This window comes from Helobdella robusta (genome assembly GCF_000326865.2).
Source record: "Helobdella robusta unplaced genomic scaffold HELROscaffold_8, whole genome shotgun sequence".
Lineage (NCBI taxonomy): Eukaryota > Metazoa > Annelida > Clitellata > Rhynchobdellida > Glossiphoniidae > Helobdella > Helobdella robusta.
The window spans coordinates 5,857,582-5,873,708 of record NW_008705459.1 but is presented as its reverse complement, the minus strand read 5'-3'; the positions used below and the strand labels follow the sequence as shown (position 1 = coordinate 5,873,708).

At 33.4% G+C, this 16,127-nt stretch overlaps 3 protein-coding genes across 3 annotated transcripts; all 3 read left to right on the top strand.

The window, feature by feature from the left end:
• Positions 1–48: 48 nt before the first annotated feature.
• HELRODRAFT_165909 (hypothetical protein) lies at positions 49–5,076 on the top strand (the record flags this gene model as incomplete). Its single annotated transcript, XM_009032375.1, has 7 exons — positions 49–126; positions 284–451; positions 561–739; positions 894–1,076; positions 1,184–2,514; positions 2,611–3,027; positions 3,263–5,076. 7 exons carry the CDS (start codon positions 49–51, stop codon positions 5,074–5,076), a joined length of 4,170 nt encoding a protein of 1,389 aa, XP_009030623.1.
• Positions 5,077–8,770: 3,694 nt separating this feature from the next.
• HELRODRAFT_165908 (hypothetical protein) lies at positions 8,771–11,726 on the top strand (the record flags this gene model as incomplete). The annotated part of the gene is made up of 3 exons (XM_009032374.1): positions 8,771–8,882; positions 10,795–11,001; positions 11,128–11,726. 3 exons carry the CDS (start codon positions 8,771–8,773, stop codon positions 11,724–11,726), a joined length of 918 nt encoding a protein of 305 aa, XP_009030622.1.
• A 383-nt stretch (positions 11,727–12,109) lies between these two features.
• Positions 12,110–15,413, top strand: HELRODRAFT_165907 (hypothetical protein; the record flags this gene model as incomplete). Its single annotated transcript, XM_009032373.1, has 4 exons — positions 12,110–12,114; positions 12,599–12,743; positions 13,642–13,952; positions 15,278–15,413. 4 exons carry the CDS (start codon positions 12,110–12,112, stop codon positions 15,411–15,413), a joined length of 597 nt encoding a protein of 198 aa, XP_009030621.1.
• Between the last annotated feature and the right edge of the window lie 714 nt (positions 15,414–16,127).

The window sequence follows — 16,127 nt, the reverse complement described above, 5'->3', positions numbered from 1 at the left end:
TACTATATAGGATAATTATAGTAGAATTATTACTATTACCACTACAAGATGTCTGATGTTATTTTAGAGAACTTGGAAAGCAAAAATAAATGTGATAAAAAATTCGAGACACTTGTTACCATTGAAGTGCGTCTGGAAAATTTCTTGACTAATGTTTTATTAAACTCTTATTAAACTAAGAACAAATATAGTTGATAAATGGACAATTCTTATATATTAATGAACATTTTTTTTTAATTTTATTATAAATGACTAATTTAAAAAAAATATTTCTTTAACCCAGCGTACGACGAAACTTGACGATGTTGGCTCGTCAGTCGCTGACGAAGATGACTCCGATCAATTCACGGACTGGACTGAAGAGGACGACGACGATGATGACGTGAACAGTCAAAATTTGGACGACGAACCTTTGGAATTGAATGGGAAGAGATATTGCGGAGATGGAGAAGTCTGTTTGTTAATTTGTGTCTTTTGTTCGGCTGCTAGTTATTTACCTACGAGACCGTGTTTGTTTGCTTTTTGGTAACATATATTTAACAAATTCATAAAAAACCTAGGAACAGCCTACGAATTCCGAGGCAAAAGATGATGATGAGGATCGCAAAAATCCTGCCTATGTTCCCAGGAAGGGCGCCTTCTTCGAACATGACTTGAGGAGAGGAGGAGAGGAGGAAATAGTTCACAAGAAGACTGAAAACAACTCGAAAACTAAATTTAAAAGTCGTTCCGCCAGCAGGTTGCTTTGTTTTTCTTATCTTTATTCAAACTTTATTCCGTTTTATTCTGTAATTTTGGGGATTTTCTCGTCAAAATAGTTGGTCGTCAAAATGTATTGGTTACTGAGCTAGAAAATTAACAAATTGAAGTGAACAACACAGAAACAACACAAGGACCTCCAGACTGAGTGCATGGAATGGAGAACAAGGAAAATGGGAACATGATCGTTTTGATGAGAAGTCTCAGCGTCCAAAATCAGTTCATGAGCTGGTGACCATCTATGGCTTCAACATTCGCAAGAATGAAAAAATGTTCAACTCATTTGGAAAATCAACTTCATACAGAAGGAAATATAGGTAGTACGTCATTTGAAAGATGTTTTTTAAGTTTTGTTTTTTTGACGCTTTTTAATGTAAGTATCCGTTTAAATGATTAATTGAGATTAATTTGTAAACTTTGACAGAATCCCGTTGTACAAAGAGTCAGGTAGACACCAAAACTTCAACGGCAACATCAACGAGACGTTAGACAATTGCGTCTATAACTGCAAGCGTTACAACAAATCCTACTCTAAAAGTCCAACCATCCGAACACTGATTGTTGTGAACAACTCCGCAACTGTCGTTGTTGAAGGTGACGGAAAGGAGTTGGACAAGTATAATGGCGATGGTCAGTCAGGTAAGAAAGTGACCATAAGAAGTAGGAGCAACTTTGAGGATAGCAACAAGACAAACTGCAACAACAGCAACAACAACAAATTTTTCTTGGAAGGCCCTGCCAGAAACCAACCGACTAACTGCAACAACAACGGTTCATTCAACAGCAACAGCAGCAGCAGCAACAACAACAGCATTAACTACAACCCTAATTACAATTATAAAAACAACAACTTTAACTACCAGCATGATTACCACAGCCACAACAACAACAGCAATAACAACAACTTTTATGACAACAACCATCATAGCAACAACAACAACAACGGTGACCCAAAAAAAGTCACTTACAACAAAAACTGCAATTTTGTGGAAAGATCGAATGATTTCAAGAAAGTGAGACAAAACAGTCTCTGTAGCAATGGTAGTCAGAGCAGCGGCAGCAGTAACAACAGTAGCGGAAGCGTTTGTAGCGCAGGCGAAATTACTCCTTCTTATGTAAGAGGTGGTGCTTCAGCTAGGTTTCAGAGAAAAAAAAGAAAATTTACAGTTGGCTCTGGAAGGATTCTACCAATGGTAAACTGGGTGAAAGGTAAAAAGATGGATGACGAGGAAACTAAGGATGATGACGTCAATGATAAAGGAGGCAATTTTCACGGGGATAGAAGTGAAAGTTATGGAAATCCCCATCCCAACAGATACGACAACCAGTTCAACTACAACAACGGATCTCAAATGTGGGAAAAACCGGATAGTTACGGATACAAAGGCATGGGATTTCCAATAAGAGGAAGGTACAGAGGATTTGGCAGAAAACTCCAGCACCCAAGAATCTATCCCAGGTTCAGTAATCACCCTCAAGATGTCAGACTCATCATAATGTGTGGTAATGATGGTCCTGCTGAAAACGCCGGCGAAAACTGCAGCAATGGTAATAATAATAATTTCAACAAGAGCAATAACAACAACAATTACAGCAGTACCAACAACAACAACATTAACAATACTACTACTAATAACAATAACGGTTTATGCTCTGGCGGATTAAATCACAATGGCGATAATAATATTAGCAGCTCCTCGAAGCAGAGTATGAGTGTTGATGTTAAAAAGTGCCAGATCATATCGAAACCAACAAGTAAATAAACGTTTTAAAATTTAGTTTTTATACCAAATGTTATTTTTTTCAAAAATTTTCTAAGCATTGAATACTTAAATACTTTCAAATGTGCAGACATTTTGTTGGACATCCTACCTCCAGTTACATGTTGCGCACAAACGCGCAATCAAAAGTCATCATCCTCACCATCCTCATCATCTTCATCCTCATCATCTAATTCTACTGCTTCTTGTCTATACAGTATTGCCAACAGTAATGTTGATGGTAGTACAAATAACGGCAAAAATATCAGCATAAAATCAACTGACGGTAATAACAACAATTCTAAAGTGGCTCCTACTGCAAATGTTAATAGTAACAATTTTACTAAGAACAACGCGCAGCAAATTAATCCTCCAAAAGTGGTTGATGTCAGCGGTCTGAAGAGTGGCGACACCACTGAGTCCGTCGTCCCAAAGTCTGAAAAGTTGGAGCAAGTGGTCCAACCGAAGAGGTACTCTTTCCAGAGAACTGACAACAAAGTTATGGATGGTAAAATTGAAGCTTATTTTCATTTTTATTAGTTTGGAACTTTTTATTTTACTATTTTATTAGTTATACATGTCTATAAAATGAACATCGTGTTATTTATTGTTAACCTTGCGCTACATCAGTTAACTGTGCGCTATATCAGTGCTTCTCAAACTTTCTGGTTCCGCGGACAGGCAACGAATTTAGTATACGCATGAATGTATATATATATATAAATTAATTAAACGTTGAACAGTGAAAGCCAGCAGGCCCTCCCTACACCCTCGCCTGCCCATCCCTCCAAGAAATCGAGTATTTCACCCGCACGCCTACCCACCTCCCAATCCCTACGTGCCAACTACGACATTCATCTTACCTGCCGGATCACTTATGCCCCCACGCAACCTGCCTTTCAATGGAAAGTTCAACAACAACAACAACAACAACAACAACAACCTCAGTTCTAATTCCAACAACAACAGCCACTGCAGCCAAGGTAGTAACAGCATGGGTAACTTCTACAACCAACAGCAAATTGTTGCTTTTCCTATTCGCGTGACTCCAATGCCGATCATAATTGCTCCTCAAAATTTGAGGCAACAACAACAGCTACATAAAAATTTTAACTTTCAACATTCTCCGAACTACATGCAACAACAGCAACACAGCCACAACTTGCAGTCAGGTGGGCGGACACTTCCACATACTTTCAAACCTGCAGTTGTGACGAGTGTATCAACGTTTGTAGCATCTTCAACAAAGTTGTCAACATCTGTGACATCACCTACAACTTCCATCACAGCAAAGTCATCAGATTCAACCAGCTCATCAGTTGCCAAGCCAGTTTCTATTGCTATTTCAACCAACGCATCTGAGACAGCATCACCACAACCACCACCAACAACAACAGCAGAGGTTGTTGCATCAACTACAGCCACAACCTCAACAACTGCAACATCAACTGCCACCACGTCGACTTCAACATCGTCGACAACAACAATCGCGTCTCTAGTCCAGTCGAAACTTTCACCTCACGCGGCAACATTCAAAAGCATGCAGCAGGACCAACAGACCAGCAACAATTACACCAACTGCCTCGCTTCAACCATCACCACATCCATCATCAACAACAACAAAAACTATAAATACGGCAAAGACTTCAGAAACATCGGCAACAAAAAATGTTCATACGAAGTGTCTTCCGTTCCCGCAAAACCTTGGAACTACGGGGGATCAACCAGGGCGTGTCCCATCGAAGTTCGTGGCGGGACGGTTTATTTTTCTCCGGAACTTCAACTTCAATATCGTCGCTGTCCGTCTGCTTCCAAATCAAGAAACGCGAAGAGCATCTTCAACCTTGCGTCTGGTAACATTGTCATACTCGATAGCGAGAAGCAACTGGACTGCATACTGTCCACCGATGAGAAGAATGAAATCATGAAGAGAGTGAAGAAGATCATCACGATCGTTGATCCGAGAAGTGTCGAAGAAACGAACAATAATAATAATAATAATGATGATGATGATAATAGTAATAATAATGACCATAATAATAATAATAATGACGATGATAACAATGATAGCGGTGCAAAATTTATTGATGTTATTGATGAAAGAAGAGTTAATGCTGACGTTGACATGAAAGCTGATTCCGACGCTAAGTACCCTGATGGGGACGGGATGAGAAGTGATAATAAAAATGATAACAGTGATGAAACCAACAATAACGACAACAACAACCACAACAACAACAACCACAACAACAACAACAATGACAACGACGACAAAAACAATGACAACGACAACAATAATAAAAATGTTAATAACAACAGCAATAACAAAACTGATGATGATGGCGATGAGGGTCTGGTTAAAAAGAACATCTGCAATGCCCAACGCTCAGCTGTTGTTGTTGTTGGCTCGGAAAATTCCAATACGGAAAATGTTTCCATCGTTTCCAACAATAATGATAACAATAACAAAAACAACAACAATAATAATACTAATAAAGATGATGATGATAATAATAAGAGTGATAAAATCGATGATCATGATGTGAGTGAAAATTAAAATACTCGCGGTATAAAAGTAAATGAAAACGCAACAACAGCAACAACAACAACAACAACAACAACAACGACGACGACAACAACAACAACAACAACAACAACAACAATAATAAAAATAATAACAATAATAATAACGATAATAATAATAATACAATCAATGATGGCGATGATATAGATGTTGATGGTATAAAACTATCATCATGAACATCATCAGCTTTATAAATAAACAAATAGCTACTTGGAAATATACTCAAAAAACTCTAAAAAAAATAAACAATGTATGCATGTGTATATCTATGTATGTGCGTGTATTTGTGTGCGTGCATGTATGTTTGTGTCTGTGCATGAATGTGTGTATATATATCTGTGTGTGTATGTGCGTGTGTGTGTGTTTACATTCATCTACGAAATATGACTGCCTATGCTTGTTGTGTGTTATTGATGATTAACTAAGTAGAAATGAGAATATTTAGTGCGAAGAAACGAATGAATTACAATAATATTATCATCGTCATCGTCGTCGTCACCATCGTTATCATCATTAAAGCTACCAGCTAAATTATCAATACTCGTCTGAACATTCATCTAAAAAAATGCACACCTATTATGTATACAATACTTGTATCAAATTACACCACACACACGCACACACGCAAACAAAACATCATACATAAACACACTGATATATAAAAATATATCTACATATGTATTTGCCGTATGGGTTTGTATATGTTACGTTAAGTCTTTCTGTGGTGAAAAGATCAATACGAAAAGATGAAATGATGATGGTTGCCGTGAGGGTGACTGAAAATGATGATGAAAAAATGATGATGATGAAGATGATGACGAAGATATGGTGATAATGATGAAGAAGAAGAAGATGATGACGACGATCAGCTTCACACATGCAAAATACATTTATACATTCATGCATGCCAATACACAGTTAGCTTATTTTTCTACAAAGGGAGAATAAATAATATATTACACATGAATAAGATTTTTTTGATTTTTTCCCCTCTGATCGCAATTATTTATTTATTTTTGTATCTGTTTGATTATTTGTTATTCATTCTTGCAACTGCTCGTTCAAGCATTCAGTTCATTTATTTATTTATTCGTTCGTTCCTTTGTTCATTCAGTCATTCATTCATTCACTTACTTATTCATTCATTCATTTCATTCTTTCGTTTAGCCAACCTATAAACCACTTATAAAATAATATTCAGCCTTACCTAAAAACAATCCATACAAATGCAATGACTTAATTGTGACAATCACATTTTTTGACACAATAACTGAAATTTTATTCTATTGTGATAGATTTATATACTTTAAATATATTTTTTTTTATAAATTTAATTCTTTAAAAATAGTTTGCCTAAGTTAAATAGTTTAAATATTTCTCGTCACATCATACAAACATTAAACGAAATTGTACGTTAATAATAACGTAGTCGTATTAACATTGCAACAGTTAGTGCCTTACAATTACAACGGTGATAGTATTATTAAAGTTACACATACACAGACACACACACACACACAGACACACACAGAGACACACATACATAGACACACACACACAGACACACACACTGTATATGTTTTTCATATTTGTTATGCTGATTCCGTATTTTTATTATCTTCTTGCTACTTGCTTGCTTCATTTAAATAGTTCAATATATTCACAGTGTACATTAAGGATTTTTTTGTTGTTTTTTTCAATTTGAAAGTTTAACTTTGTATTAAGTTTTTTTAATGTCGGTATATCTAAATGTTTGTTTTTTTGTTTGTTTATTGCTGCAAAATTTTGTAGCAGTCATTTAATAGTGATGAGTTTTCTAATCATTATTCAGCTTTTCTCTCCAAAGTTTATTTTGTTGTACATTTGTTTGTTTAATCATTCATTCGTTCCTTCGTTCGCTCGTTTGTTCATTCATTCATTCATTAATTCAATAATTTATTAATTAATTCATTCATTCACCAATCCATCCGTTTTTTCTTTTCAAATGTTTTTTGGGATATTTATTCTAATAAAAAAAATCATTTGAATCATTTTGCAAAGCAATTTTTCTTATTGAACGATCGACTAGAGTTTTTCTTTTTTAATTTTTACATTTATCATAGAGAAATTATCTTAAAAAGTGTTTGTTGTGAGGAATACCTTTAACGAATACTACAGTGCTGTAAAATATCGTAAGATGCTTGTTTATGGACTGACACTAGGTTGTGTTTATAAAGTTGGTAGGTAGGTAGGTAGGTGGGTGGGTAGATAGGTAGGTAGGTAGATAGGTAGGTAGTTAGGTAGGTAGTTAGGTAGGTAGGTAGGTAGGTATGTGGGTAGGTGGTTTTGTTGGTATGTTTAAGAAAAAAATAATTTTTTTTATTAAATATTGTGATTAACTTTTATGATTTTTTTTCCATATTTTGTGGTTAACTTTAACAAAAAATGATTTCATGTTCCAACCGTTAATTTTTTTAATGGCTGAATGATTATCGAATGAATGAATGAATTAATTAATGAACAATGAATGACCAAATGATTTTAATTAATGTCTAAATTTACTCATTATGCTATTTGATTTAAACTTTCAATTGCGTTTAATTATCCATTAAGGACTTATGGATGAATTTGTGATGAATTTATTAATTATCTACTTACTTATATGATTAATTAATTTATTAGTTAATTAATTAACTATCTATTTAATAAGCAATTTTATTCAACTCTATAGATTATAGCTACGCTTCTTTGCTTTTATATTGGTAGTGGGATATATATATATATATATATATATATATATATATATATATATATATATATATATATTATGTTTTAAGTTACGTGTTGGCTATTTATAAATTTATGAAAATTCGAAATAAATTAAGTAAGACTTTTTTCCAAATTGATCCCATAACCATTAAATTATTATTATTAAATGAATCTAAAATAGAGCAGTTGGAATTGGGTATAGAAGTTGGATATTTCAGGAAATACAAGGCCGTATGCAGTCCATTGTAAGTTATTGTGAGGGTTATTACAAATGGAATAAATTATGACTTTAAATCATTGGAATTCAAATCATTTGATTTCAAATTTTAACCGACATTGTCTATACTCGTACGAATACGAATACCGATACGTAGGAATACCGACCCGTACGAATAAATACGAGTAACAGCCGATAGTATAACCTCACCGTAATGTTTTAATTTGGATTTTATTTCTATGTACCGTGCGCACGTCATCAAACTAGTCTCATGTGTGTAATTATGTAAAATAAATTTTTACCATTTAGTGTGATGATTAAATAGATAGATGAAGAAGAAGAAGAAGAAGATGGCGATGAGGATAAATATCGATGTAAAAATGGCAAATGATGCTGGCGATCATAGCGAAAATGATGATATTAATTGCTACTTAATGGTGTGGCATTCATTCATTTACTTTTTTTTTAAAATAGTTTTCTGACGTTAAGAATGAAATGCGACAGCCCACAAATGCATTTTACGTGATGACGACGACAACGACGGGGTCGATAATAATATAATAACAATAAAGCATCAATAAAACCAAACATAATCTGATTCACATAAACTTCCTGTTAAATGTTCTCTATGTATTATATATATATATACCTGTGTATGCGTTCGTTGTATGTCCTTTTAATGTACCTGTCCCATATGGCCTGATGACTTTGAAAATAATTCTTTCACATGTCTGCATGCTATCAATAAAACAAGTCGTAGTACACATCAGATGCAAGTGTACGTACATCTGTACATGTACAAAATTGTACACACGTAAGCTTTTTCGATTTTTCTAACGGTTGATCGTAAATCATTCTCAAGTTTCTTGAGTTCAAAACCAAAATTTGTATTTATTATAAACATGATAGAACAAAAATGCTTTTTTTCGGTATTCCTATACCATCATCGATGTTCGAATTGATACGTTGTGTATGTGGCCAGATTGCTCAAGTATACATATATACTGTGTCTTTACTTTGTTGATTCTTAGTTCGTTCAATGCGAATACTTAACTATCATTTAATCAGTTATTAAAAATCTACAACTTCAATATAACACTTTTACGTGTTTTCATTATCTATGATTCCTCTGTTTCTAAATTTATTAGTATTTATTCCAATCACCCGTTGTTGAATATTTATTATCGGATGTCTTTCTTCTATGAGTATGAGTATTGATTCGGCCAGTCGTAGATTATAATGGTTGTTGTTGTCTAGTAATTTTAGTTTTTTGGAACTTGTTAAATTTGTTAAAAATATTCCATCCATGTTCATCATGAAAATTTAATGAAACTGTTGTTATCAAATTCATCATAATAGGATGCATACATACACAAATAAACAAACAAACACATACATACATACACACCCATACACACATAAACACATACACACACACATATATAAACAAATTCGCATGCATATAGCACTAAACAAACATACATGAATATCTATTCATGTATCTGCCGTTAATGGCTGTAACAGGTGTTAGCCTTTTAAATGGAGGAAATGTGTCAGGTGAGAGGTTTTAAGCGGAGGTAATGATGATTATGATGACGATGACGATGATGATGATGAAGAAAATAATAATGACGATGATTATGAAGATCAAAAAGCCGATGTTGATAACTATTAAGACGATAATGGTAAAGATGATGAAATAATGATGATAATGATATTGAAAATGATGATCACGATAACGATGTTGAGGATTATAATGATGTTAATGATGATGCAAATGATGATGATAATAAGCCATCATTATCGCTCTTAGTTATAATCATCAGTGTCATCATCATCGTCATCGTCGTCGTCATCACGAACGTGAAAATTTTTTGTATTGTTGTTGTTTTGGTCATGCATTTATTATAGGCAGTCGTAGCAGCAAGGTAGCAGCAGAATCGTCAGCACGAAGCTGCTGCTTCTATAAATAGAACACAGATCACGACAATCACGTGGTCAAATGATGGCGATGACGAAGATGATGATGATGAGAATGATGATGATGACGATGATGATAACGATGACGATTGCACCAGCATTCGCGTCATATGGCTTTGCATTTTTTCCTCTATACAACCAACCAACACGCCTCCGTGTTTTTGATGTTGAATTAATTTTATTTGGAGTTTTTTAAGTTTTTTTTATAAAGTATTCACGAAATTAAAATAAATAAATCATAAAATAAATTAACTCTTCATTATGGCGTCACCGATGTTTTTGTTTTTTAATAAAAAAAAAATAAATACAATTTTTAGCGATCGTATGCAAAACGTTTGATTGACATAGGAATGTAAATTTACGTCAATTTTATTAAACTATGGTAAGGGCGAGTTTGTTTTTATTTAATTTTTTTATCTCTTCTCTTTTTGTGAAATTAAATTAAAATTTATATGAATATGCCTAATTTAATTATATTATAATAATAATATTATATAATCTTCTTACAATTTACAAATTAAGCTAGAAACCAGTTTAAAGATACTTGAAACTTGAAAAAATGAAATCTTGAAAAAAGTCGAGCTTGAACAATTGAAACCTTTCATTTATTTATTGAAATAAATTTTATTCATATGCTTGATTGCTAAACGAGCAATAAGAATATACGTCTGTGATTTTTACTTTAGAAAATATTTAATATCAATTTTAAAATCTTTTTTCTCTCTCTTGTTAAAATTTGCAACAAGAAATTGTGGACGACACCACTGACAAGGGTTTATTTTCCATCACGATTGGCCACAACGGCCCCGATGAAGACACGTACATCTTCAACTACCTAAACAACCCCGACAACAACAACAACAACATCAACAGTGACAACCACAACAACAAAAACAACAACCTCATCCTCAAGAACAACACTAACATTCGCGACAAGGTTAACTACTTTGTAGGTGGAAAACTGGTTTTTGTAGAGCCACAAATATTTAAAAATTCTAAACATACAACAACAACAATTGTTACTGCTGTAACAACAACAATAACAACAACAACAACTACTACTGCTATAACACCGACAGTAAAGACCACAACACTGACAAAATCTCACGGTACATGTGGACAATTTTTCTCAACAGAATGCACAAATGGCCTAAAAACTGTAGATAAAATTTTGAACAGAATAATCAGCAACTGCAATAACAGCAACAACAACAAAAACACCAACCACAACAACATCAATTCTAATAGCAACAATCTCAACAGCAACAACGTTACTATCAACAAAAAAAACAAGAGCAAGAACCTTGACGACAGTACCAGCAAATTTACTTGCCGCAACATTGAAAATGACGATGACGTCATCAACAGCACAACTAACAAAAACATTAGCAACGTCATAAGCAACAGCAACAACAACAAACAAATAAACAACGACAAAAACATTAAAAAATCTACCGACAACAAAAGCATCAACACCAGCTTTAAGAACGACAGCAAAAAACAGCTGCAAAATAATAGTAATCATCATCGTTTCGATTCAGAAAGACATATAAACCTCGTTGAATTAGATAAGATATCAAACTTAAAGATAGATAGATCAAGGCTCGATAATTACATGATAAAATCTATGCATTCTGCCAGCTCTAAACGGCGCAAATCTTTAAGACAGAAAAAGTAGTAAAGTTTTTTTTTAATTTTTTTATAGTTCATTTATAAACTTCTGTTACACTAATACACATGCAAATGATTAAAATTAATTATAAAAATAAAACAAATAAAATAGTTATTTAATAAAAAAATGGTTGTGAATTTTCTAAAATTAATTTTTTTTATTTTTAATTTTAAAAACTTAAATTTTGTTTGAATTTTAGCAAATGTTAAACGAATTTTGTTCAGAATAGAAAAGCTTTGACGCTAAAAACATTACGGCATTAATTGATTTCTATAAGTGATACAAATTAAATCAAATATAAATTTGACAGAAGAAACCTTAAGTTAATTAAGGTTCTACAGATTTATTAATAACGTCAGCTGGTAAAAAATTTGTAAGATTAGCGGGAAATGAAGTAAGTACACTTTTTGTACAATCAACTTGAATGCTGCTATTAACAAACACAACAACAATATGCTAACATTAAAAACAACAACAACGATAACAACAACAACAACATTGCCGAAAAATTCACATTTTCAAAACATATAACAAACCTCAAAAGCACAATCTAAAACAGCACAACAGCGGGAGGCAAGAAGATCTTTGTCATCCAGGCACTTCTAAACGAATGGCATTTAATCACGCTAATTAACACGTTTCCATGACACTTTCTGGAATGTTTTATGTAGAAACATTCGGTCGTTGGCATGACAGACAGCGAATGTAACAAACATGCCACTTTTTTAATAGGACTCAAATTAACGGTTATACGTAATTTTAGGTGAAACCTATCACAAACTCAGTTACTAATGAAGCAAAGTTGATAGCGAAACAGCTACACAATCTATAATAAAAACGAAAAAAAAAATAAACAAACAAAAATGCAAAATCATCAGACAAAATCACGATAAACCACGCATTAAACAACTGCCACCAAGCAACAAAGCAAGCATTCGAAACATCAACAACACCAACTTCATCAACATCAGTAACAACAACGCCTTACGAGATCTCCTTATTTATTGCATCACATTAATAAATGTACACTAGACTTACTGTCATTCGTAACGATGGTGGTGTGTATAACTCAGCGAGTTATATCAGTGCGTGGCATCATAGCGAAACCTTCCTCTGATTAATAGCTTTGCATTGCTTATCTCAATGACTCCTTTTTATATTTTGTTGTTTTTTACATTGATAAGGACGAACAAGCAGCAACAACAACAACAACGTACAATCCGAATGACACCATTGATGTTATTGACAACAACAACTACAACTAAAACAACAATATTGTTGTTATTATTGTGAAGGATTAGACTAACAACGACAACAACAAAAGGCTGAAATTATGGTGCAACAAAATCGGACTAAATTTTTCTAATTAACACAACTAAATCAATAATCAAAGGCTGGCCGAAATTTTGACTAAATTAATTATTATAATGAAGAACTACGTCATCAACAGAAGCAAGATTATGACGTAAGAAGACGACAGAAATAAAAATAAGCCAACTAAAACCAACAACTACACAACAATACCATTTTTTAGCTGTTAAAAACAGCGTTCTATGAACTGTCTCATACAAAATCATTTGCCATTTCACAAGCAAGCACAAACAAACAAACACCTGGTTCAGTGCTATACTCGATTTATATTAGCCTAAACAACATCAACAACAACAGTAACAACAACAATATAGCAGCATCAACAACAACACTGTAAACACTTTGTAAACACAAAAAATATATCTACCACTGCATTTGCAATATTCCAAAATTAGCAAAATTCACAGTAGCAACTTTTGAAAATCAAATTGACTCCTAAACCTCAAAAATATAATCAAAAAATCAAACAAATTTGTATAACTTGAAACAGCGAGAACGTGAACATAACAAAAAAAAAACAACAAAAACCACATTCACATCTGAACACCAGCACACATTTGGTGACACGGACACGCACGCAGAGAACGGACGCGACACACACGCTCGAGGCGTAGACATCAGCCACACAGCAACTCAGAAACATCCTCCTATGGCCTATTATCAATCTTCATACAACGCCAGTAGCGATGAATCTCCATCATCCTATCCGGGTTTCACAATCGCTAAACTTCCACCAATAACAGTTCACCAGGACGCCGACGCCAACTCCGCCACCTCGACTGCACGCTGCTACAAGAAGACCAGACGTTCAAGCAAATCGCGACTGCATAAAACGGTGTCTGATGATTCACTGGCCATTAGGTGGTTTTAGTTTTGATGACGTGGTTTGTGTTGGTATTGTTAGTTGTTGTTAAAGTGTTTATAGTTATTGCATTTGTTGTGGTTGATGCAGCTAGTGTGGTTGCTGCAGTCGTTGCAGCTATTGTAAGTGTGGTTATCCTTGATTCAATGTTTTAACATGCGCTGACAACAATGACGAATCTTCACAGATAAAACTATGACATTGGTAGAGACGACGATGAAAATGAAAATAATTAATTATTATTACGTCTTTATTCTAGTCATAATGAAGATGGTAAATGAACTAAAAATTACATTAGCAAGCCGTGATTAATAGGCTTGTATCACATCATGTTCCTGTCATATGATTAAATATTCATACGCCCGTGCGCCCATCTTCTCGAGTACATCAGTAACACTAGCTTTGCGTTTGGTTCTTATTTCATTTTTTTCATTTGTTTTATTTTATTTTTTATGTTATTTTAATATTTTAATTGTTTTATTTCTAGTTTTATTAAAAATGTTTTTTTTATTATTTTGTGGTTTTAAGAGTTTTTGAAAATTAGTTGTAAAACATGTCCTTAACATAAATATTCAATCCTTTCAGATGCTGCTTATTTAATTTTGATATTTATGTTTATTTAAACAAAATTCTTTTTGTAATTTTTCATTATTTTTTAATTGATTTTTGTTTTTTAAAAACTGTCCTGTTTAAATAATGTAGCGTTTTCATTTAAAAATAAAATAATATTGCTCAAAAATATGGTGAAAAATTTTATAAAAAAAAATGAATACCTTGTGCAAATAAATCAATGAAGCTTTTAGTGGCTTTTAGTTGGCGCGTAATGACGTTTGTTTGCGTCGCGTACAACCATCAATCCAATCATCCATCTATCCATCTATTCCGTCATCTCTTCGTCCATCCATCCATCCATCCCTCCATCTATTCATCTATTCATCCATTAATTTTTGAGTGCGCGTCGGAGAAAGGGCTACGTGAATTTTTTTTTCTTTCATCGGTTCATCCTTTTATCCAATCATCTTCGTTTATCTGTTTGTCCATCTGTTTGTTTGTCCATCTGTTTGTTTGTTTGTTTGTTAATCTACTCAAACGTTCACGTTGAAATTTTTCGTTTGAATTACTTTTTGAGTAAATAAATATCTTATATTTCTAATAACATGGCCAGCATTCATCGAGACAGCACGGTCTTACATAACAACCTCTTCTCACTCAAACCATGAATCACATCTTATGTAATTACGTCATTTCAACGTCACAGCACGTGACTACCTTAACTACGTTACGTGACATTCGAATAAACTTGAACGAACGAACGAACGCGCAGGTACAAACGAATGAAGTGGGCGGTGGTCGTCATGACAACGCTGATGATAGTCGCCAGCATGTTGTTGGTCGGTGTCAGTCTAGCTATGGCCGAACATATCGATGATTTGGGTATGCCTATCTGTATGTCTGTATGACTGTCTGTTTGTATGTCTGTCTAACTGTTTGTATGTCTGTCTAACTGTTTGTCTGACTGTATGTCTGTCTGACTGTTTGTCTGATTTACTGTCAATCTGCTGGTCTGATTGTCAAGCTGTTTGATTATCTGATTGTCTGATTGTTTGTCTGCCTATTTGTTTTACTATCTGTGTGTTTTTTAGTTGTTCAAGCTATTCGTGAAAAAATAAAAATAATATTAACAGTAAAATAAAATAAAATAATATAAATAATAAAAATAAGAACGATAGGAACAACGAGACAAAAATTTTTTTGTTTAGGTAAAAATAAGCCCTCAAACTTACGAAGAAAGTTAGTTTTTACTGAGCCGCGGAGTCATGTTTATAATTATAATAACATTTTATTCAACTAATACTAACTTGTTGTCTAATTAACATTTTTATTTAATTTTCAGTTTCATAACATTTAATTTAAAATATGTAATTGAATTGCTAACAAAGACCTGGTAACAAAACTTATCCTGAAATGTTTATTAATGATTAACAAATTGGATATTGTCTTTTTTAAAAGATATTTATAATCAGGCCTTTGAATAAACAAAATGTATTTGAGAATGAATGAATTTATAACAGAGCTAGTCAATATATGAATGAACAAAGGAATGAATGAGAGAAGGAAGGAATAAATTAACGAATGAATGAATGAGTGAGTTTATAATTGAATAAATTAATGAA